General features: G+C 34.9%; 3 protein-coding genes and 1 pseudogene across 5 annotated transcripts; 2 read left to right on the plus strand and 2 right to left on the minus strand.

Annotated features, from left to right (window-relative positions):
* Positions 1-1,459: 1,459 nt before the first annotated feature.
* LOC148196658 (G-type lectin S-receptor-like serine/threonine-protein kinase At4g27290) lies at positions 1,460-5,739 on the minus strand. Of its 2 annotated transcripts, XM_088093718.1 has the most exons (7): positions 4,432-5,738; positions 4,189-4,332; positions 3,569-3,732; positions 2,683-2,893; positions 2,161-2,398; positions 1,936-2,077; positions 1,460-1,860 (listed from the first exon to the last, which is right to left on the minus strand). In XM_088093718.1, the coding sequence occupies exons 1-7, from the start codon at positions 5,681-5,683 to the stop codon at positions 1,555-1,557; spliced, it is 2,457 nt and encodes an 818-aa protein (XP_087949844.1). In that variant the 5' UTR covers positions 5,684-5,738; the 3' UTR covers positions 1,460-1,554. The 2 variants fall into 2 exon arrangements, with proteins under 2 accessions (XP_087949844.1, XP_087949843.1); XM_088093717.1 differs by having other exon boundaries at positions 4,189-5,739.
* Positions 5,740-9,017: 3,278 nt separating this feature from the next.
* Positions 9,018-9,718, plus strand: LOC148196659 (calcium-binding protein KRP1-like). The gene has a single exon (XM_088093348.1). The coding sequence runs from the start codon at positions 9,261-9,263 to the stop codon at positions 9,615-9,617; it is 357 nt and encodes a 118-aa protein (XP_087949474.1). The 5' UTR covers positions 9,018-9,260; the 3' UTR covers positions 9,618-9,718.
* A 928-nt stretch (positions 9,719-10,646) lies between these two features.
* LOC148196660 (G-type lectin S-receptor-like serine/threonine-protein kinase At4g27290) lies at positions 10,647-14,678 on the plus strand. Of its 2 annotated transcripts, none has more exons than XM_088093346.1 (7): positions 10,647-12,364; positions 12,462-12,614; positions 12,985-13,139; positions 13,235-13,445; positions 13,602-13,839; positions 13,935-14,085; positions 14,172-14,678. In XM_088093346.1, exons 1-7 carry the CDS (start codon positions 11,083-11,085, stop codon positions 14,478-14,480), a joined length of 2,499 nt encoding a protein of 832 aa, XP_087949472.1. In that variant the 5' UTR covers positions 10,647-11,082; the 3' UTR covers positions 14,481-14,678. The 2 variants fall into 2 exon arrangements, with proteins under 2 accessions (XP_087949472.1, XP_087949473.1); XM_088093347.1 differs by having other exon boundaries at positions 10,648-12,364; positions 12,501-12,614.
* A 766-nt stretch (positions 14,679-15,444) lies between these two features.
* LOC124842962 (embryonic abundant protein USP92 pseudogene) lies at positions 15,445-16,040 on the minus strand (annotated as a pseudogene).
* Between the last annotated feature and the right edge of the window lie 8,778 nt (positions 16,041-24,818).

A 24,818-nucleotide genomic window follows, 5' to 3' on the forward strand; every position in this document is an offset into this window, starting at 1 on the left:
TATCTGTTCATCATAGGTATACGCCCACATTAAACTACTCCAATATTAAGTTTGAAATGCAGCCTATTTGAGTATTATGCATGAACCATGAAAGAAAAGGGCAATATCCTAATGTTTCAAAAAAGTAGATAAACGTTTAATGTAAACACCTATAATTTCTAAATACAGTGCAGGGAGCAACCAATCTCTTAAGGAATAAAAAAAAGGAAAAAATTCTATGAAAGCAACCAGTCTCCTAAAGAATAAAAAGAATCTGATAAGATTCATCCAGTCTCTTATGGAATAAAAAAGGGGCAAGATACGAGGGAGCAAATAAGCTCTTAAAATAGGGAAAATACTAGTTTGCAGATCTGATGAGAGTAATTATCGATGGAGTGAATAAATTCTCAAGTTTCGCTTACTTAGAAGTGATTTACAGTTTTTTGGGTACAAGATGAGATGTTTACCTCATGCATTTTTTATGCTCTAAACCATTTTTGGAAATAGAAATCAAGACAACAAACAACATTATTGCAATTCGCACGAGATGACATAGATGATACATCCGAAGATTTTCCAAAAGCAGTGCAACAACGAAAATACATTAATTTTGTTCTGACAAAGCAAGTAAAAAGAACAAAACATCGTTCAAAGTTGACCATTCACAATCTGGTCATCAACAACTTCTTTTAGGGAAGCTGAAAAGTTTATATCAAGAAACAATACTTTTGCTTGGTCAACAACAACCTCAAATCCATCTTTGAAAGAACATTAAGCCATAGGCGGGAATGTTTTTACATTTCATATTCTAGAACGTTACAAACAATGAAAGGTGATATTAAGGTCACCATGCAACTTAGCAGTTCTTTTTAGAAGCCCAACATTATTTGGGCTTATAATAGGAGATATGACATTTAAGTCGATAATTAAAAATGTCTTGCTAAGGCTAAGGGGTTGTGTGATGATAAGCTCAAAATGGTAGACCCAAAACTAATCAAGATAAGTTGGTCATACATTTTCTTAGTCTTACAAGAGCTAAAGGCCGGAGGCTGTGTCATGATAGGCACAAAGTGATGGACCTAATATCGATTGGATGTTTTATAGGAGGGAAAGGTTTTGATTATCGTTGACCTAGTGGTTACTGAAGGAACTAAAAGGTCAGGTAGTAAAGATGGGACATTAAAGACTGAAAAGAGGAGTAAAGAGAGTGTTAAAGGAGAGAAAACTCAAGAGACAGGTGAATGAAGATAAAGAGGACTTTGGAAGCAAAAGTTGGGAAAATCAAATCTGTAAATGCTCTAGCTGATTGGATTTTTACCTTTTGGCTAGAACAACCTGTCATATATTTTGTTTGTGATAACATCCATACAAATAAGTTTTTTTTATCAAGATTAATTGATAATTTAGAATATATTTATTTGAGTTGTTGGTAACATTAGTTATGTTCAATTTGAAATATTTTGTAATGACTTGTGTCAGATAGAGGAACTATACATATATTAGAAGCAGTTTGCATTAGTCAGTACTCGTCCACAATCACGTATTAAACCAATCCAAAACATGTTTGAAATGCAACTATCTAGCAGACATTATGCTAAGTGACAAGTCATTATTTGTGTATTGTTTATGACTGCTTGATGATGAACTATCACCAGCCATGCTTGTACTTGTAAAGAATCCAGGCAAGTTTGGCTGAGGCAGTGCAGATTCACCGCTTAGCATCATAACCACAGATGACATGTTTGGCCTATCTTCAGGATTTAGTTGCACGCACAGTAGTCCCACATGAATTGTTCTTAGAGCTTCAGACAAATGGACTGACTCAGTTATTGCTGCATCAACTACTTCAGAACATTTGCCTTCAGTAAACAGCCTCCACACCTGCATAAGTTTTCAAACCATTTGGTTATCAGCAGAAACATCTCAAAGGTGGTTAGATTTCAAGTTCATTCTTACATGTGCCAGTAGATTATCTTGATGACAGAATCCTTTATTTCTCTTCCCACTCACTATCTCCAATATCAGCACACCAAAGCTGAAAACATCTGACTTTGTTGAATAAGCTCCATCAATTATGTACTCTGGAGGAAGATAGCCACTACAATCACATGCACCAAAAGTCATTGTAAGACAGTGCCAAGCGATCATACTCATACTACATTGGTGTAATCAGACACTTACTAGGTTCCAACTACATGTTTTGTGGTTGCTTCGATTTCATTTCCTCCAAAGCTTCTAGCCAGTCCAAAGTCCGAGATTTTTGGGTTCATTTCGCTATCTAACAAAACATTCGCCGCTTTGAGGTCTCTATGAACTATTCTATGCCTTGAATCTTGATGAAGATAAAGAAGACCCCGTGCAACCCCGTTGATAATCAGCATGCGCCTTGGCCAATCTAGTAACATGCTCTTGTTTTCATCTGAGAAAAATGTGACCAAGCTTTAGATAGTGGTAGATCAGTTTCAGTAGTTTCTATATAGATAGATTATGGAATGATAAACTTAAGTGCAAAATAAATTAATATCTCTTCCTCATGCCATGATAAATAACTGGATTGGAAAATTTATTTCCTTTCTAGCATGATTTTCTTGTATGTATCTGTTTAATTGCAATAATTTTCAAGCTAAGAGAATCCAATTAAACAAATGAATATATAACCCCAAATGAATGAAACAATAAAAAAAGGTTTCTCTTGAAACAAACCAAATATGAAGGAATCCAAGCTTTTGTTGGGCATAAATTCATATACAAGCAATCTTTCTCCTGCTTGAAGGCAGTACCCTAGTAGCCTCACTAAATTCCTGTGCTGAAGCTTTGCAATATGCATAACTTCATTTTTGAACTCTGGAAGTCCTTGTTTGGAATTCATAGAGAGCCTCTTCACAGCTATTTCTCCTCCATCGGCCAGGATGCCCTGGAATTCGTGACAATGACAGATTAAGCTATGAATAGACTTCATTTTACTAAAATATGTTACAGGAAAATTTACATAACTTTAATAGTTCAGTTCATGTGTTCCAACATTTAATTTCGCTTTTCTAATATGGAGAATTGATTAAAAAGAAGTTCAATGACGTGATATATGAAATGTGATATATAACAAGCAGCGAATTAATAAAGGAAAAGATGCATAGAATCAGAACTATAGTCATCAGCAGATCAGCTAAGCTCTGCAAGGTCTACTAGTCTGACTACTTTTGTCTTTTGTTTTTTATTTTCATTTTTTAATTTATAAAATATAATACTGCTTTGAATCTGTTATCTGTTTTCAAATATATTGGCATAACAAATAGAAAAAATAAAATCTGTCTGCTGTCAAAATTTAAAATCGTTTCGACTCACAATAAATAAAGCAAAATAAGGAAACATGTTTTATTGTAACAAAAAATGGAAAACAGAAAATACTTTCTTAAAACAAATAGTTCCCAGAGTTCTTCCAGAAAAAGACATTGCTATAAGTCCTGTCTCTTATAATTATCATTTCTAACCATTATTTGACCATATAGTGGTACAACACTGCACAAAATGTAAACAATTATTAAATATCATGCATTCTATGCTCCGTGAAGACATTTTATCAATTAATTACCTTATAAACTGATCCAAAGCCACCTTCTCCCAGTTTGTTGTCAGGTGAAAAGTTGTTGGTTGCAGAAGTAATTGTAGACAACTCAAACATGGGTAACTCTAGATCTTTACTCTCGTGCTCATTTATTACATTCACGTCTGGTTCTAGATTACCTTCCATCTTTCCTGCAATATAGTAATTGGAATGTGTAAGGAATAAAGAAGTCGAATTGTAGAATATGCTGTCTTCTGTACTCTTTGTACCTTAATCTGCCTCACCCAAGTCTAAAACAGAATAAAAGCAAACTTAGTTTAAACACCTTTTTTATGCAGCTATTGACAACATTACTCACTTTATTGACTAGCATTAAAGTGCTTTAATGATTGTGAATAATGAGTTATTCTTGTTGAGATTAATACCAGTTAACCAAATCTCAAGGGAGAAAGATAAACTCAAAGACAGTTAAAATCTATAAGGTAACTAAGTAAAATATGCCTGCATGCACTGACTCAGAGCTTACATCATCACCTATAGAGGTGTTTCAAATTTGTGGATAAAGCAGCCTAAGTTTGCAGTAAAAAGAACATATAGAAGAATCAAGACACGTAATTTAAAATCATAAATAGGAACTACTTAACCACCTTTCTGCCGTGTCTTCAACCGTTTATAACGGGTGATGAAGGTTAAACATAGTATTAAAATTCCAATAAACAACACACAAATTATGAAAACACTCTTGTACTTCCAGATGTTGGATTTATGCAATTGCTTTCCTTCAGTAGCTTCTGTAAGAAAGAGATATTCCAAAACGGTAAGAGTGACAAGATGATAACAAAAGAAAGAAACAAGAAGGGATGTTCCACAATTGAGAGACAATATCATACCAAATTCTGAACTAGCCATCCTTACGTATACGTCTTCATCAACATCGGTCAATTTTCTTATGTCAACCAGATCATTAAACCAGAGTAAACACCCATTGGGCCCTTTACTCATATCCAATGCTGCATAAGCTTTACAGGAGCAGTTGTTCCTGCACAATGTCTTACAATCCTCAAGGCTCATATTTCTGGAAAACCAGGATCTCTCTGTGTCTGGTAATTTCAACCCTGGAACCGGCAAAAACTCATCTTCATGACAACTCAGTGAAGTTCTCCTGACACAACCACCATACAAGTCAGCCGTTTTGGGCACAAATCCATCCAAGCATTGACATGGAGGAATGTTGTCTATATTGCAGGTAGCATAGGCTCCACATTTGCCGTAATAATCACAGTCATCCACCGGAATTCGTGCATGCAAGCTCCAATCTTTTCGTTCACTATCCCAAAAGGTCCCCAGAATACGTCCCTCTGTTGTTAGCACCATCCTATGTAAAAATGACTTGTTGGTATGCTTAAACATGAAATACAACTCCTCGTCGTTCGAAATAAAAGTAAATCTAGTATAATCACTTTGTTTCAACAGAGGTGCCCCACTGAACTGAACACCATTCCATGATCCAAAACGATATCTTTTAGTAGTTCCTTCTCTCAAAACAAACTGTGGATATCCAGTGATATCAAGTTGATAATTATATACACCATGAGATGGATCCTCAGAGCTATTCCATGATGACATGTATCGATTCAGACCTGTAACTAAATTTCTTCCAAACTTCTGTCCTGGCAAGAGTGTGTCCCCTGGATAATCAAAACTTTGCCACAGTAAATCCTTTGCCTCATCATTGCCGTTTCCATTCTGCACAATGAGATTTCCAGTATCCAAAAGTTTTGCCACCGGATGTCGTGCTGAGCCTGTTGTGTTGGAAGACCAGATGACACTCTTGTTGTGGTTGAGAAGAACAAGAACTCCGGTTTCACTGAGCTTCAAAACTCCTGATGAGTCATTAAGAGGGCTGTCTCTGTTGGCAACCCATACTACAGTCTGTGTTGGGATCTCATTATACCAAATTCCCACATAACGGTTCTTGGAATTGCCTGGACTGAAGAATCCCAGTGCATAGGTTTTGCCAGGTGAAACAATGACTTGGCCATCACTGATAGATTGCAATACATTAATACTTTCTCTCACAGTAGTAGCTGCTATACTATTCAGCAAAGCAAGGCAGAACAGAAGCAAGGTAACTCTTTCCATTCAGGTGCTTATCCTTTTCTTCAATATTTCTGTTCCAGTAATCGCAATGCCTTTAATATATCAACAAACTGATGTACAAAACCTGAAGCACTCCCTTAATGAGTTGATTTTTCAACTTGTGTGGTTCGTTAATGAGGCAGGTGTGCTCCATAAAGTCAATGATCTCAAAACAAGCTGGTTCCACACAGCAAACTGGCATTCTTCGAACTGAAAGCAACTTAGACATGTTTTTGGTGATGTGTACAAAAAGTGGTTGGTATCTATTTATGCATATACTATACATAAAGTTGTGGCACATGTATGCTGACTCTTCAATTAATGAATGAATAGACACAATGTACAGAATGAAGAGAGACTTAATGTTTGGTGGCCATTGCAAAGGAAATCATCATAATGTTAATCATCTTATCTGCCAACATTACAGTTATTGATGCGTCCAGCCAAACAACAGTGTGAAAACCATGCAGAAAAGGTTGAATTTGGACTACCTTCACCAACAATAACCGATGCATTCAATGCAAGCTAAAAAACTTTTTAAACCCCCAACCATGATGATGTTTAGGCGCATTATTAGAATTTATCAAGCTAGCAAATTATACCTGTATTGATAGGTCATTTGAGAGGGATTTAGAAGGAAGATTCAATGATAATGAAACACCAATCTAACTCACGTAAAGGATCATACCACCTTCAATTCAATACTTTTAAGACAATAAATTTGTGATTCTTCTTTTTTTATTTAGTTGTCAACTTTCACATTTTTATTCAATTTTAGACTTGACTCAATTAAATTCTTAATAATCTTTCCATCAAATATGAGTCTCTTTCATATTCATACATTTTCGAGCTGAAAAATTTCTATCCACGAATATCTGAATAATAACTCATTCTTGTATCATTGCACAACCAAACATGTTAGTCTAAAACCCTGAAAACTTTTAATATGAGAGACCATATTATATTCATTTTAGCCTAATCACTAAAATGATCCTTTGACTCTATTACCACTGCTGGGGTATTTTGAGAAAGATTTATCAAAGAGATTAAAAAATAATGAGTCAAACTCACATGAAAGGTTATAGGTATCACAAAACATCCCATGATCAATGTGATTTTGTGAAAATATTCTAATAAAAAATTTATTATTCTTTTACTCATGTTAACAACATGTCAATTGGTCATGATATAAATGAGATTCAAAGTCTCAAAAGAAAATTAAACAAGTCCTATGAAGGATTTGGGGTCCTACAAAAACAAATTATTGACATGAGAATTGTTCATGACAAGAAAGAATGAAAAATTTTGTGACTTTCCCAACCAAAATACGTTAAAAAGTATTATAAAAATTTAATATGAACAATTCAAAGTCGATTAGCACTTCACTTGTAGGTCACTTCAAGTTGAGCTCAAAGTAATATCCTTCAAATGAAAAAAGAGAAAGAAAAGATACAAAAAGTTTCATATTCATCCGCAATTTATAGAATGTGGTGTATGTTATAAGGTTACACCATGCTCATGTTGTCGGTATTGTTAATTGTTTCTTTACAAATTTTGAAAAAGCTAATGGAAAAGCTATAAAGTGAATACTCAAGTATCTCATATATACTTTTAGAGTTTTTTGTTTATCCAAACCCTATGTTCATGTTGGGAATTCAAGTGTAAGTCCAAGTTCCATATTGGATAAAAATGAGAAAGTAGAGCACTATATAAAGATGAAAGACCCATTAACTCATTGCCTTAAGGTTTTGGGTAGAGAGTGTTGTCAATCCCATTGGACTCACTCTTCATTATTTTTTGGTTCATTATTATAGGAAGATCTTGGGCTTATCAACTCTGTGTTTAAAAATGAAATATCCAACATATTAATATTTGATTGCAGTCATAATCGAGATAGCCACGTATTGCCACATAACTACGAAAGTTCAAAAAATACAAGAAGCGTATACATGTCACAATCCAATCAGATGGTGAATATATTTAATTTGTATACACGAAAGTAGATAATGAGAAATTTAACATCCTCCATAATTAGTTAATTTAATAATGATCATAGTAAAAAACAATAAAAGATGTTTACTAATTTCATCAATTTAAACACCACATAAGACTCATATTTGTTATCCAATATTGTATGAAATACATTATACTTGGATAAATGATAATTTAAAATTAAATAAAATTTAAATATTTTATACATAATTGGTTTTTTTTATTACTTAATATATATATATATATATATATATATATATATATATATATATATATTTACTTTTAATTTATACTGAATAAAAAAAATCTATATATATTAAGTTTAAAGAGTTCCATATAAACTGGAATATTTATTAGTTTTGTCTTATCAATCTAACATAATACATTGTCATTTTATGAAAAATAAATTAAAATATCAGAAAAAAATATAAAAATATGTTATGGATCACAGTGACGTAATAAAAATACGTATATTTTAAATATTTCCATTAAAATCTTATAATTTATTACATATTTAATTTAAAAAACATTAAATAATTAAAACAAATATATCGTATGACATGACGTAGACCTTAAACTCATATATCGTAAAAATTTCCTTCGTTGACGCAGCCGCAGTCAACAGTCAAAGGAGACCAGAACTTAAAAGGAGAGAAAGAAGTAAATGCTAACAAGAGCCACTGCCAGGATATGAGTTAAAACTTTTAAAATCATATTTGTTAAACCATTAAAGTACATAGAATGAATTTTTTTTTTATGATTTTTAGTGTGTTTCTATTTAATTTTTAATTTCTTAGCTAGCTTCCTAAAATCACTAGTTAACAAGAAAAAAAAAACTTTGAAAACTCTTTCTATTACTTGAGTGGTTTCTTTCTTCTAGACACCAATATATAAAAATACTCATGCTAAAGTTAATATAAAAAAAATAGCTAGCTCAATTTTATTTAATATTATTATTTAAAAATAAATTTAAACTCGAATTTAAACATATCTAGTATAAAATAATTTCCCAATTTGAAGAATATATTTTTATAAAATAAACAAATTAAATTAACTAACAATCTTAATAAAAATGAATTAGAAAATTCATTTACATTTAAGTTTAAAACAGTTATAAAGTTTATTAATAATTATTTTGTAATTTAAAAAATGTATTCAAATGAAAGATTTTCTATTAATCAATTAAGTCTTGATAACATTTATATACAAAAAAAAGTGAGACCATGAAATTATGAAAGTGCATTATTTTTCTATAATAATAGTAGAAGTACTATTTGTAGTGGACGGTTCTATCCTTCTGTTAACTTCCACGAAAGTCCACTCCAAAGTAAACCGTGTGTGTTTGTGTGTGTCTGACCGAGTTTGTTCCTCTCTGTTGCTTAGTTGTCTTCGATGTATCTATCTATGCCTTCTCCTTCTCGGAAGATCCCATTCCACATTCCTCTCTCTTCCCTTCTTCATCTTTATATACTATCATGTTCCCTTCATCATCCTCATTATCTCATCAATTCATCAATTTCCATTGTTTCTCTCTTTCATCATTGATCTTTGTTCTCTCTTTTTACTCACCCAACTCCAATTCACCGCTATGGCAGCACAAAACTCCCAAACCCAGTTCCAAGATTGTTTGCCTGTGATGGCCAACAAGCTTGGTGGGGACGGCCTAATCGATGAACTATGCAATGGCTTCAATCTTTTGAAGGATTCAGAAAAAGGGGTTATCACCTTTGACAGCCTCAAGAGAAATTCTGCCCTTCTTGGCCTTCAGGGCCTCAGTGATGAGGATCTTCGCTCGATGCTTGTAGAAGGTGACTTTGACGGTGATGGGGCGCTCAATCAGTTGGAGTTCTGTGTTTTGATGTTCAGACTCAGTCCTGAACTCATGGAAGGCTCAAAGTTGTGGTTGGAGCAGGTCCTTCAACAAGAACTCAAAGATTACTTCTAATTTTTTCCCCTTTTAATTCATTTTTCATTTTGGGCAATTTCCCATATACTTTTGTAAGGAAATGAAAGGAAAATGAAATGGCAGAAGTGCTTCATTTGATACTTCCCGTATATTTATCAGTTTTTCAATTATTATGCACAGATGCTGGTTAACCTCTCTTATGCTTCTTTAAAAAAAATCAATCTTTTTTTTTATTTTTTGTTCTGAAAAATTGATGATTGAATTCTGCCGTCTTATCCCTGCCTTGAACAGACTCTAATTCTGAACGAGTTGTGAATTAGTCCAAATTGTCGGCTGCCTAAAAAGGGTTAAACTTAATTGGCTTAGAAAAGATAATAAAGTCGTGAAGACTTGGATGAATTAAAGCACCAAGATGCAAGTCTTTTTCCACTCGTCATTACTCAATATTCAACTTTAGGTGAAATATCGTTTTCAAAACTATGTATGGTGCAGAGGAATCAAAAGAGAGTGTGTGAACTCTAGCTAATCAAATAGACCCTTGCTTGACCACAAGTTTGAGGGCATAGACTTGACAAGTTTTTGGAGCATGTTTCATGCATTAGCTTCTGGAAGTTGCACAGATGTGTTTACCTGATAAGCCGTTGCTTTCTTGAAGGAACTATTGCTTTCGCCTTCAAGCATGAATGCAAGGAAGCATAGAGACAATATCACGAATCTAGGAAAGAGGAAAAAGTGTCAAATTTCTGTGTCATGGATACTGATTTTCACCTTAAGCTAGTTACACTACAAGGTTACCGACTTGCAAGGTTTTAAGGAACATCCACTACTGCTTCGCTACAATTTTAGGAGCTCTTTTACCCAAAAGACTAATTCATTACCTGGTACTTAATGGTATCAGTCCCACATATTTTAAGTTTTCGTTCCAACTACAACTTAATCAGTCTATAAGTAACTTTTCTCCTAATTCAACTCTTCAAAAAGCTATCAATTATTATAACTCAAATACAAAAAAGAGAGTTGAATACAAAACGTTTGTTCATTCATTGTAATATCTAATATCAGCATAAAACAACCTTAGACATTCGACATTGATGAGACACGAGGACCAACAAAAGAGGTAACCTTATATTCATGTCTACCTAATACAGGTCAAACTTGTCCAAAGAAAAATTTGACACAAACTTCAGAAAATGTGTTTGTATTCACGTTTGTTTCGGTTTCAACGTAATACTATATTTTTGAGAGACGTTTTCTCCAGCTAAGAAACTTATAAACCTAATCACTAATAGGAAAAAAAGAAGTTTGGCCATGCCAGAAATTGAGGAATTTAGTATCAGCCGTTACCGATTTCATGTTCTTTTTTTTTTCACTCAACGCCAGCAGTTACAGAAATCCAACGTTAAAACCGTGAGCTTCATGGTGTAACTCTTATTCTCCTCTTTGCTGTCCGGACACAGAAAAACTCTGGTTCAGTGAAAGCACAGAGCTTCGAGAGTGTCAAGCGATGAAAAAAGTTGTTCTAATGTTTGTTCTTACTATGATTCTACTGTTCTTTTTCTGCACCTCCACTGCAAATGACTCTATATCCCAATTTAAATCACTTTCTGTAGGCAATACATTGGTTTCTGAAGAGGGTACTTTTGAATTGGGTTTCTTCCGTCCAGGACGTGCTGCAGATCTTTACTTGGGGATATGGTACAAGTCAATACCTGTGAAGACTGTTGTGTGGGTTGCCAACAGAGCCAAGCCAGTAAAAGGCAACTCAAGTGTGTTGCATATTAACAGTGAGGGAAATCTTGAGCTTGTCAACCATAATGGGGTTGTGGCTTGGTCAGCAAACTCCACAAAGAAGGTTCAGAATCCCATTGTCCAGCTGTTAAATTCTGGAAATTTGGTAGTGAGAGATGAAGGAGACCAAGATCCTGAAAGCTACTTGTGGCAAAGCTTTGATTACCCTTCTGATACACTTTTACCAGGAATGAAGCTGGGATGGGACTTAAGAACCGGCCTTGAGCGGCGTGTATCTGCTTGGAAGAATTGGGATGATCCATCACCAGGTGATTTCAGTTGGGGTATCTCTCTCGAAGGATTTCCTCAAGTGATGATGTGGAAGGGGTCAAAGGTGTTTTACCGTGGTGGTCATTGGAATGGTCTTGGATTCAGTGGTGCCCCAGAATTGAAGGCAAATCCAGTTTTTAAGTTCAAGTTTGTTTCCAACGAAAATGAGGTGTACTACACCTACAGCCTCACGAATGAGTCTATCATTTCAAGGATTGTTATGAACCAATCTATTTCCACTCGCCAAAGGTACATATGGATTGAAGATGCTCAAGCTTGGAGGATTTATGCATCTGTACCGAGAGATAACTGTGATTCCTACAATATCTGTGGACAAAATGGGAATTGCGTAATTGGTGATTCTCCAGTGTGCCAGTGTTTAAGTGGATTTAAACCAAGATTTCCGAGGCAGTGGGACATGATGGACTGGACTCAAGGATGTTTTCTCTCTGAAGAATGGAACTGTGAGCAAAGGAGGAAACATGGGTTTGTTAAAGTCAGTCAGCTGAAAGCTCCAGATACTTCAAATTCTTGGGTCAATGAGAGTATGAGTCTCACTGAGTGCAGGGATAAATGCTTGGAGAATTGTTCCTGTAAAGCTTATGCAAATACAGATGTTAGAGAAGGAGGTAAGGGCTGTTTGATGTGGTTTGGTGATCTCAGGGATATCAGAGAATTTTCTGCTGGTGGTTGGGATTTATATATTAGAACTAAAATTTTAGAATCAGGTAAGGTCTTGACTCAATCTCTCACAGGATATAGTATATTTACTTTACTGAACTTGCTCTGCTTTTGTCACAATTTTAATAGTTTTCAATGATTCAGAATTTACTCTGGTCTCTCAATTCTATATAAATCATGAAGGTGAGAAAAAAAACTATAGCATGAAGGTGGTGGCAGTAGTCCTCACAACAGTCGCAGTCGTTGCAGCCATTCTGCTTTTGTACCAATTTGGAAAGAGAATGAAAAAGTTCAGAGGTAGCTTCCTTACTCTTGTATTTATTTCAAGGACTTGCCAGTCATATACACAACAAGAATATCAATTTTTCTTATATATTTTAATTAATGCATTTAAAATTTTATATACTATTATTATTATTTGGTGGCCCGGGTATTAAAGCCATGCATGACATTTTCTTCACCTCTTTGATTATATTTACAACCAAATCACAATGCACAACAGGTTTGGCTAGTCAAACTCTACTAAACCTTCATATGCAAGAGCCTACAAGAGTTTAAACATCCCCTCACAACACAGAAAGAAACATATATTTTCAATTCTATCAGTGGAGTAAAAAAATATGGATAATTTGCCGGTTCTGAATTTAACGGAATATTATCTTTACAGCTTGTGAATCAAGTAATTCCTTGATAGTAGATAATAATAAAGATGAGGAAGAGCTTGAGCTTCCTTTCTTTGATCAAGCTGCAATCACCAAAGCAACTAATGGCTTCTCAATTAACAATAAGCTTGGAGAAGGTGGATTTGGGACAGTATATATGGTAATTATGCAGTATACTTCCCTGATTCAACATAAAATCCCAGAATTCATCTTATTAACTATATTAATATGTGGCCTATGTGTGTGACACTATAGGGTACCCTAGCAGATGGGCAGGAAATTGCTGTGAAAAGACTCTCACAAAGTTCTGGACAAGGGTTTAATGAATTTAAGAATGAGGTCATATTGATAGCCAAACTGCAGCATCGGAACCTAGTTAAGCTTGTTGGTTGTTGCATTGAAGGAGAGGAGAAGATGCTTATCTATGAATACATGCCCAACAAAAGCCTTGACTCCTTTATATTTGGTTCTAATCTCTCGACTTCTTTTTCAATTTAATTTTCATTTTCTTCTAGAATTTTTCCTCCTCCAGTTTCTCTTTCACAAAACTCTTTCCTGTTATATTTTCAAATATTTCTTTAAGTTTCCAGTGAATGAGTTAGCAATGTTATTAATCTGGCAGATCAGGCAAAGGCTAAAATTTTAGATTGGTCTAAACGCTTCAATATTATTTGTGGAGTTGCGCGAGGACTTCTGTATCTTCATCAAGATTCCAGATTGAGAATTATACACAGAGATCTCAAAGCAAGTAATGTTCTACTTGATCATGAGTTCAACCCAAAAATATCTGATTTTGGCATGGCTAGAACTTTTGGGGGAGATCAGATTGAAGGAAATACAAAAAGGGTGGTTGGAACATAGTAAGTCAATATCTCAACATAATTTGCAATCTGCATCTACCACTACACAGTGTTGTTCTGAACTTCTAAACCATACTTTTAATGATTTTGTTCAGTGGTTACATGGCACCCGAATATGCCATTTATGGTCTATTCTCGGTGAAATCTGATGTCTTCAGCTTTGGTGTACTAATGCTAGAGATAGTAAGTGGAAAGAAGAACAGAGGTTTTTCACATTCAAATAATAGTATTAACCTTATTGGACAAGTAAGTGTGAAACTAAAAAGGACATGTTTCTTTTTTTCTTTACAAGCAATAAATATTGGTAATGACATGTCTGTTACACTGTTTAGGCATGGAGATTTTGGAAAGAAAGAAGACCTCTGGACTTACTTGATTCATGCATGGAGAATTCATCTGTTCTGTCAGGAGCATTGCGTTGTATCCATATCAGTCTTTTATGTGTTCAACAGTTTCCTGAGGATAGGCCAAGTATGTCCACTGTGGTAGTGATGCTGAGCAGTGAGAGTTCCCTACCTCAACCTAAGGAGCCTGGTTTCCTTATGGAGAAGGAGAAAATTTTTCTTGGAGCAGAGTCCTCTACCAAGCACCTGTTTTCTTCTACCAATGATATAAGTCTTACCATGTTAGAGCCTCGCTAGTGCACTATTTGCCTCATTTTTAGGGAAGACAGTAATTATGCTAATAAATTGACTAATTTATACTTGGATAATAGGAAATATTTTTAATGGAACACTTAATCTGTTATCAATTCAGATATTTTTTTCATGACAGATATCAACTTCCTATCTCTAGAAAATTTTAGCCTTTTTAGGAAGTTTGGTTGTAATTTTTGTTCATGGGTTTGGTTTGACCTTCTGGTTTATTTTGTTCTTTTAATAATCTTTTTCATCTGATAGTAAATGATAGATGTATATTGGAATATCAACGTATCTAAGATGCCAAAGTATATAATGATGGCTAGCATAACCTTTTTAAAGAAAAAAAATGTAAGAAAAACTAGTAAGAATGGATAAGAACGTGGATTCAAATGACTAATTAACACTTCCTATAAAACCGGCTTGTAAAAGTAATTTGTTTGGCGTCACTGAAAACTTAAATGACAAGAAACTTGGTGAAAATAACAACATTTGATGAATTTGACAGATTTTTAGTCAAAGTAGATTTCTAAATCTTTTAAATTACAAGTGGAGTTACTCTAAAGATTCTATCTTCACAATATGCAACAATGGGAATTATGCATAAAGATCATAAAACAGATAACGTTTTAATGAATTGAATTAAAAGACTTAAGCTTCATCAATATTTAATGGTGAAATTGAATTAAAAGTAGAATACATGGTTCGCAGTAAGTATTTTATCGGTCGTGTGAAGTTTATTAAATATTACACATTGATTAAATGGAAAATTAAATATTTTTCTTCCAATGGTTATGTGCCCTCCAATATGCATATTCTTAACCAAATCTTATGTATGTACCTGTGGCATCTTATCATTAATGGACATAGTACAGGAAGTTATAATTAACTAGACATTAAATGGCATACTAATGAAATTCATAGAACACCATATTTATTGCATCCAACCATCATCATCAACAGCTGCATTGATAGCATAATGACGAGGTTTAAGGTACACATAGGTAGAACAAACATACACACAATACTAAACTTTACAGACAAAGACAAACTCAAACTCCTGGTGCGGATCGAAGATGGACTAAAGAACAACTTCTTTCTGATAGGCAGTGTCCACAGCTAAATTGGGTACCCATAAAATTTCTTTGGTGCCAAGGAAATGGCAAACAGGGTTAGTTCCAGGATCAACTCCCATAATTTGATGAAGCATTTGATGATTCATGCCTGAAGTATCTGAGTGGCAAATAGCAAGTGCCTGAGTTTGGGTTCCATCAGCAGCCACAAGTGAAACCATGAAAGCTGATGTTCCGCAGACTTCATGACAGTAAAACACCACCGTTTGGAAATTGAGCCCATGACACATCACTGCTTTGTCTCCAAGATTTTGCACTCCTTCCACAGTGTATTTCTCTTGCTTATTCACAAAGGAACTTGACAGTACTTGTTTTTTCCCTTTGAAATGGCAAAAACGATTAATGTTCCCAAAGATTTTGCAAAAAACTTGTGTTCTCCCTCTATAGATTCTCTCTTGATGCATAGCTCATCAAAAGTATATCCTTCTTTATTTTAAATATGTTGAGATAGTTTAATTCGAGTTATATCAGGCCTTTGTGCGTTTTTCACCTTTTGAAACCACCATTTTAAGTCAATTTTTTTTATGAAGCAAGTATAGTGCAGTACTGACATTTTGATTTGTGCATTTATGATTCAGTTGGATTGTAGTAAGAGCTAGGGTCTGTTGCATGAAATCAAAACAAGTGAAAAAGAATATCTATACAAGTTTAAAAAGCGTTCAGACCTTGTGCAATCCAACTAAGACAAGCTCCAAATCAGAAACTGAAAACATTATTAGTTATGAACTAATTTTGTTGGGGCATTTTATCAAATGCTTTTGTAAAATTAAGTACTGGAGTCACTTAATTGTTTTTGTTCTAACTTGCTTGTTTTTCTTGCTTTCTTAATTCCCTCTAGAGCAATTCTTAGGTTCATTTTTGAGTGCTTCCCTTCTTGATAGCTTTGTTTCTTGCTTGTCTTTGTTGGTTATCTAGTTTTGTCTGCAATGCATGTGATATCTATTATGCCAATCTTTAATTTGAGCTTTAATTGCTTTATTCATCTGATCTAGAGTTGTCTTAAGCAATAGATCTGCTGTCATTGTCTTGTGGCTGTCCTACTCTGTTCTGCATATCACTTTGCCTTAGCCTAGCCATTCTTGATTGAGAAGTTTTTACACTTTGGTTTCTGGAATTTGAAAGAAGGTTTGTGTCCTTGGTAGCATCTTAGGTGGTGGTAGTCTGAAAGATTCTCAAGCCTTGAACTGCCAAGGGAGAATCTCCTTTCCAAACCTTTTCATTTATGTGTTTTAAATTTCAAAGGAGAAGCCTGAGTGTTGTGAGCTTTGTAAGGCTGACTTGGCCTAATTCCTTGGCACTTTGAAATAGAGAATTCATTGTTAATCTAACTGTTTTTGTGATTGTTCATTGTGCAGGAAAAGAAATTGGATCAATTAGATTGGAGCAGTTGTGATTTGCTTAAACTGACATTGCATTCATTTTGGCTTATAAACTGTTTGCTGAAATCATTGAGATATTATATGTTTGAATGTGATTACTGATTTCATGGTTTGCTTACAATTGTTGAAATATGTTGAGTCCTTATTAGCACCACCACTCTTTCTTTGTTGAGATCATTTTTCCAAATGCATATAGAAAATAGTTTCCTGGTATTAATCACATGCAACTTTCAGTTTTTGTCAAATTGATTGATTGCATACCCTTGCATGCCACCTAGTTAGGATTTCATGGACAGATTTATGCATGAATTGATTTGCTTGGAGTAATTAGGCTTGTGCATGAACTTGTTTTAACTGCCAAAGCATCATTACATTTTTTAAGAAGTGACTAAAGCACTTAATTTCCAATTCTAACTTCCTGGTTGAATTAAGCACATCATTCTTTTTACCCATTGGATTTATCAGATTTTAAATTAGAATTGAATGGTTGTTTAAATCAGTTTAGTTCAACTTTGAATTACACCCATTGCATCTGGTTAATGTCCATTCCTATTTGTATTTGCTGGATTTGGGTTTGATTTTGTATGCAGAAATGAACCAGTGCAGGGTGTCCAATAGAAGTTGAGATTAGTTTAGAATGAGCATGAGTATAGCTTGAGCAACCAGTAGCAGCCATCTGAACTGAAGGGAGTTTCTTTCACCTTAAATTGCTTCTGTTTTGGCTGAACTATTCCTGTTATAGCTTGTTATTGCTTAGCATTATTTGAAGGTTGATCTGGTATGATAGTTTTTGTAGACTAGGATTAGCCATTTTGAATTGGAATTGTTTCTGCATTGCATTGGATTGGTCAGGTTTTGATTAGTCTGGATGGTTATTTAATCAGTTTGGTTTCAGCTTAGAATTACATCCCTTTGAATCTGGTATAATGACCATTTGCATGTGTCTAATAGAATCTGGTTTGATTTTGATGTGTGCAGAGCTGATACTTGAGAGTTTAGCTTGAGCAGAAATTTACTGAGAAAACAACAACCTAAGCACTTAATGTGGAAGCTTTGAACTAAAGGGAGTTATCTAGTTTAATTGCTTCTGACTGTTTAAACTGTTTTGGATTTAAATTGTTCATTGTTGGATTTCATGATCTGTTGAATTGGTGTGAATTATTTGTGCAGAGTTGCTTTCATTGGAATTCAATTTGTGTACGAGTTTAATTGAGAAGCAGCAGAATTTCACTAGAAAGATTGGAAAGTTTGTGCAGCCAAAAGAAAGGGAAGATGAGACTGGCCAGGAGATTCAAAAGCGTCGATTCCAGAAGCTGTCAAGAAGCAACAAAATTGAGCAAAAGTGTAGTTGGAGCAGGCTAGCAGCTGTCTTCTGAACTAAAGGGAAGACTTTAAATTGTTGTGTATCTCTTCTTGTAATTTGTTTGCATCAGGTTCCCTAATCCACATGTTATATACTGTTTTGCAGGAATGGTGAATAAGATCCAAAGAGAGTGGAATCCAGAAGCTAGAAAAGGGGGCCAAAGCTGCTTGAAACAGCAACATCAGTGTACGTATTTTAGCACAAGGCCTTGGCATCAAAAGTGGATTGTAGCTGAACTAGGACCAGACCGTAGCAGCGTGCATAGTTTGTTCCATTTGATGTGTAATAGGCTGATAGGCTATAGTTTTCTTTTAGTTTCAATTTTGTTTGTAATAGGCTCGTGTTAGCCACTCTTAGCATTAGCTTTTGTTTTGTAAAAGGGCCTTTTATAAAGTCCAAGTTCTTTGGAAGAGTCCTTGGTGCTCTTTCAAACTCTTGGCAACTTTACTTGCTTTAATTTTAGCATAGCTAGACAGGTGAGTGTGTCTTGTTAGCCAAAGCAACAAGCCTCACCATAGGAGTAGACTTTAAATATTGATTTGCTTTGTGTTTCACGTTTAGGGGTGATTTAGGCTAAAAGGGATTAAACTCTAAGCCTTATCACATTAGAGTCCGAGAGTCTAGTCTTTTAATTTGTGCTTATTTGTTTGTGATTGTTTGTGAGTTGTGTTTTTTGATTTTAAAGGTGATTTTTGTTTAAAGGGTAACTAGTAGTAACCTAAGACATTTCTGGCAAGGTAAGACTTGGTACTTAAGCAGTCTTCATGACTCACCTCTCTTACTTGGGACTTGTCTAAGTGTGAATCTTGTACACCTTTCACACAAATAAAACTTTTAAAAACAAAGATGTCTTCTTATAGTTCATTTAGGTCTTCTAGGTTAGATAATGTTGATGAAATGTTTAAACAAGCTAGGAATCTTCCATCCTTTGGTAAAGACATAGGTGCATTAACATACCTAGCTTGGGAAAAAGAAATTGATAAAATAAATCCTTGGTTTTATGGAGAGAGTGAATATTATGTCCTTAGCATATATCTCTCTAAGTTAGAAGAGCATGCAAGTGAGTGGTGGGATGAAAGACAATATCATGTTAGGAAAGGTAGAAAATCCTCCATACGTGATTGGCATGATTTAAAAGCTTGTATGAGAAGAAAGTTTGTGCCTTCAAGCATTAAAAGAAACCTAGAACTAATTAGGGATTGCATTGATGCTGGAAAATTATTTCTTGAGCATTTAAATGATCATGGGTTTCTTCGTAGAGAATTAGAATTTGGGGCAAGACTTAAAGAGCTCAAGAATAAGAAAAGAGAAAGAGAGATTGAGAGAAAGGAAGAGGAAGAAAGGAAAGAAGAAGAGAAGAGAGAGAGAAAAGAAAACGAGAAAAAAGAAGAGAGAAGAAGAGAGGAATTAAGAAGAGAAGAAGAGAGAAGAAGAGAAGAAGAGAAAAGAAAAGAAGAAGAAAGAAAAGAAAAAGAGAGAAAAGAAGAAAAGAGAGAAAGGCAAGAAAGAGAGAAGACAGAAAAGGAGAAATTGTTGCTGATGACAAATTCTATTCTTTCCAAGACTATGGAACCTAAAAGGGAAGGTTTTCAAATCTTTACTTCTTTTCCAATCATGGTTAATTCTTTAAATATTGACTTCTCTTTCAAACCAATTGTCATTATATATTCTATGAAAACATTTTCAAAATATGACAATTCAAATCTTGAGTTATTGTTATCTTTAAGAAAACAATTAACTAAAGACAAAATTGAATTTGGACTTCTAAAATTTTCAAAGATTACAAATCAAAGTATTAAAGTTCTTATTCTCTTGTTTTTAAAGAAAATTCTTTTCTTGGATTAATATTAACCAAAGATATATTTGATGTGTATTGCAGATTCGTGTTTGATCCAGGAGGAAGAAAAGTAGATCTAAAGTAATAAGGCCACTTCATGGCTTTGCTCCCAAAACTGTGTGAAGCTTCTTCATAAGGCGATGCCAGATTTGAGGACAAATCTTTTTTTAAGAGGGAGGGTATGATGTAATCCTTCCCGACGTAGTCCTTCTTTAGTATTTTTACCTTTTTTATAGGTTAGCTTGTAAGGAGCATGGGTTACTATAAATACCTGTCTCCACCACTGTATCATGCACTTTTGAGATTAATGAGAATTAAGTTTTCTGAATCAAAAACTATTCTCTCTTGAAAGTCATAGACTAGAGAGTCCAAAGACTCCCTCTAGCCACCTTCCAAGCACCTCTCTCACTTTCATTTTCCATTCCATCGTGCTTCTCTCTCATCACACACCATCACCGTTACTCCCATCGGCTTCAGCATAGTGGCGTCAACATCTCTTCGCCACGCGTCCTCCTTTGTCTCGCACACAACATCACCACCTCTTCATTTCACTGCCACGAGGAACATTTCATTTCTCACTGATTCTCTCTCGCGAGAGCATTTCTCCATCTCGCAAGCCACGTCTTCAGATTTTCATCTTCTCTGTAAGTTTCATCCTCTCATATTTTCTCACTTCTTTTTCATCACAGAATCACATCTTCGTTCTTCTTTTTCAATCTCCAACCACACATTAGGGTTTCTTCCTTCTCAAACCATTTCTCTCCATTTAGCCGATTGAAACCCTTTTTACCATTTGTTCTTTGATTTCTACCGATTAAACCTCCATTTGCACCGTTTAAACGCTTTTGAACCGATCAATCTTGCGTTTGAACCGTTTAATCGGTCCAATTTGAGTTTTCCCTCTTTTCTAGGGTTTGTTCAAGATTTTAGGGTTTTCTGTAATCGATTTCGATTCTCTCGGTTTCCTTCGAGTAAGCTCTCAATCTAGAGCTTCGTCTACTTTCCGCTGCGTTCATCTCTGGAGGAAGCTTCGAAGGAGCTCGCGACACGCTCATTCGTCATCTCCTCGGGTGCTCGTCCATCACCTTTTAATTTTCCAAATTCCCCCAAATAATTAAAACGTTCTTCACTCAATTAAAAAATACATTTTTTGTACACAAAACGTTGCGTTTTGATTAAAGTTAATTTTTTTAAATGAATAAATAAAAAAAAGCCAACTTAGATAACCAATATGTGCCACATCAACAACACTCAGTCAAGTCACTAAGCCACGAAGCAATTTTTTTGACGCCGTCTACCTAATTTAACGGCAAGGTTTAATTTGATTCAAATTTTAACAATTAAGGACCTAACCAAGAGACTTTAAAATATGAGGACCTGTTTGAGACGATCCTACAAAAATAGGGATATCGAAAATGATTAAACCTTAATATTAACTACTAATTTTATAGGAATAAAGATTAAGTAATTTAATTATTTCATTAATATTAAGTATTTGATTTTTTTTTAAAAGACAAAAGCTATTGGATTATCTAAAACATAAAACATTTAATCTAACATATTTAATAAAAAACACTTTAAACCATAAATTTGGGCCATGTAACTTCCTCTGTCCCTATCTCTACCTGTATAGGAATAGGTTGTATACGGCCAACATTTTAAAAAAGTGAAACCAAACAAAACACTTCATAAAATGGAAAAATTAATTAAATCAATTAGTAAAATTACTCACTTTTTTTTAAATAATAACCTTTTAGAGAATGTATAATTTCCCTCGACCATTTTTTTAATGATAAATCATTCATGTAGCCATAATTTGAAATCAACCATCATCGTACTAAAATGAGTAAATATATATAAAAGGGGATTTCATTAATATTAAGCAAATCTTGAAAGCTTCAAATTTAAACATAGACATAATAAATGGTTGGTTTAAACCTTCATTTGGTCTTCATATTTGTGTGTCAATCTCAAGTGGGTCATCATGTTTTTTTCGGTCTTAATCGGGTCCTTAAACATGTTAAAATGAGTCAATTAAGCCCTCTCCGTTAATTTTTCAGTAACGCCGTTTGCCTTTGATTACGTGGTGCATAGATAATGAACTCAGTTTAAAATATTTAAATACGTGGATAATAGTTATTTGAAAAAAATGAAAAAAAATAAATATATGTGGCAGGGAATGAGGGATTTTGTTGTTGATTGGCTTTTTTTTTTAAGTTAAACAGAAAAACTGAAATGGGAATTAGGGATTTCATGAGTTAGAGATTTTGCTGCAGTGAGTGAGTGTGAGAATTAGGACTTTGTAAAATATTTGCAAAGACGAAGAGAATCACGTTGTGGTGGAGGAACGGAATTGAAAGTGGATGCCAGTTAAGGTTAGTATCCTATGTTTTCCGCTTTTGGCCTTTACGAATATGTAGTTATGTTGCTTTGTTTATGGTTTGTTGTGGTCCCGAATTTGTTTCGCTGTGGTCCCGATAGTGGTATGTTTGTGCGTTTAGGTTATAGTTGATTTGGTACTGTTATTCTGTGATGGGTCCCGAGATTGGTATGTCACTGTTTGTTGAAATGCATAGAGTGTTGTGGTCCCAAAAGTGTCTTTATGAATTGTTTAGAAGTTGTGGCGACCTTTTCTGTCTGATTGTTTTCTTTGTAGGGATGTTAGTTTGTTCCCCTATGTCGTTGATGTCTGACTATTTGCTGAGTTAGTAAATAGTGAGAAATAATAATATTTCCCCCCCAATGTACATGTGTTAAAAGCTTGTGGTTGAATTATAATATTGCATGGCTGAACATATTAAAGTTGTGGTCCATCATTGTGGCCATTTTGTTAGTGATGAGAATGGAAATTTTAAATTTGATGGCGAGATAACAGAATGGTCTTGTGATCCAGACCTATGGTGCTATTTTGGAATATTAGCTTCAGTGAAAGACTTAGGTTATATAGACATAAAAGAACTTTGGTACAGTTTAGGAGGTCAGTCAGTGGTGCCAAATAGGTTAGAATTATTGACTGATGATAGGGGTGCTATGCATATGCTAAATATAGCAAGGTTAAATGATGAAGTTCATTTGTACGTGGTTCATAATACCATGGAACCAGAGATAATAGAAATGATTGATTGGATTGATGGTGATGTTAATGATGAAGTTGATGTTGCAAGAGAGGTGAAGGGTGAGCCTGATGAAGTTGTGTTGCAAGAGAAGTGGAGGGTGAGCCTGAGGGTGAGGTTCATGGTGATGTTAAGGGTCACTGTGAGGATGAGGTTGAGGGTGAGGGTGAGGCTGATGTTCAGCCTGAAGTTGGAATAGAAATGGAGGAGGGTCACTGTGAGGATGAGGTTGAGGGTGAGGGCCAGGCTGATGTTCAACCTGAAGTTGGAACAAAAATGGAGGAGGGTCACTATGAGGGTGAGGTTGAGGCTCAAGTTGGAACAAAATTGGAGGAGGGTGACTGTGAAGTTGCAAAACAAATTGAACATGTGGAGGATGGTGAAGTACATGATGTAGAGGAGGTTGAGGTACATGATGTAAATGATTTTGAGCTACAAGATGTAAAAGAGGATGAGATTGAGGATGATCATGTGGGTGATGATGAGGGTGAGGATGATGATGAGCATGAAGAGGTTGGAGATGATGGTGAGGATGAGTCTGTGAGTGAACATGGTGAGGATGAAGATGTAGATGAGTCTGTGAGTGAAGAAAGTCTAGTTGATGTCACCATTGAGTGTGACATTAGTAGTTTGAAACGAAATGTGAGGGAAGAACAACCTGACAGTCCAATAGGTGAGTCATCAAGGACAACTGATAATGATTCCATGCATGATGTTCGTGGCTTGTCTAACACTGAGTGGGTGTCAGATGAGTTGGATAGTGGTCCAGACAATGAGGACGATGATGATTCCATTCGGAGAACTTTGTTTCCCACATTTAGCATGCCTAAAAGTTTGACGGATTATAAATGGGAAGTGGGAACCTATTTCACTGAGAAAAGGAATTTACAGAGGCCATTAGGACTTATGCACTGAGTAATGGAAGAAATTTGAAATTCATGAAGAATGACAAAAAAGAGGGTTGCTGTAAAATGTTTGGGGAGCCAGGGTAAATGCAAATGGTATGCTTATTGTGCCTATAGGTCAGCTGCCAAGTCATGGCAACTAAGAAAAGTTATTGATGATCATAGCTGTAGTACAGTTTGTAATGTGAAGTTGATGACTTCTAAGTGGTTGAGTCAAAGGATGGCAAAATCTGTCAGAGAGAACCCTAATATGAAGGTGATGGACTTAGGGACAAAGTAAGTAGGAAATGGAATGTAGGAATCTCTAGAAATATGGCTTTTAGGGCAAGAGCCATGGAAAAAGATAATGTTGAGGGGTCATTCAAGGAATAATATAGAAGAATCTATGATTATGGTCATGAACTTCTGAGAGCAAATCCAGGTTCAACAGTCAAAATAAAGGTTGAAAATAGTAATGAAGACTGTATATTCAATAGCATTTATGTATGCTTGAAAGCATGCAAAGATAGCTTCGTTAGTTGTAGACCCATCATTGGATTAGATGGATGCTTTTTGAATGGAAAGTATGGAGGGGAGTTACTAACAGCAGTTGGAAGAGTTGGAAATGAACA

Source organism: Vigna umbellata, chromosome 6 (genome assembly GCF_029865625.1).
Source record: "Vigna umbellata cultivar VRB3 chromosome 6, Vumbellata_1.0, whole genome shotgun sequence".
Classification (NCBI taxonomy): domain Eukaryota; kingdom Viridiplantae; phylum Streptophyta; class Magnoliopsida; order Fabales; family Fabaceae; genus Vigna; species Vigna umbellata.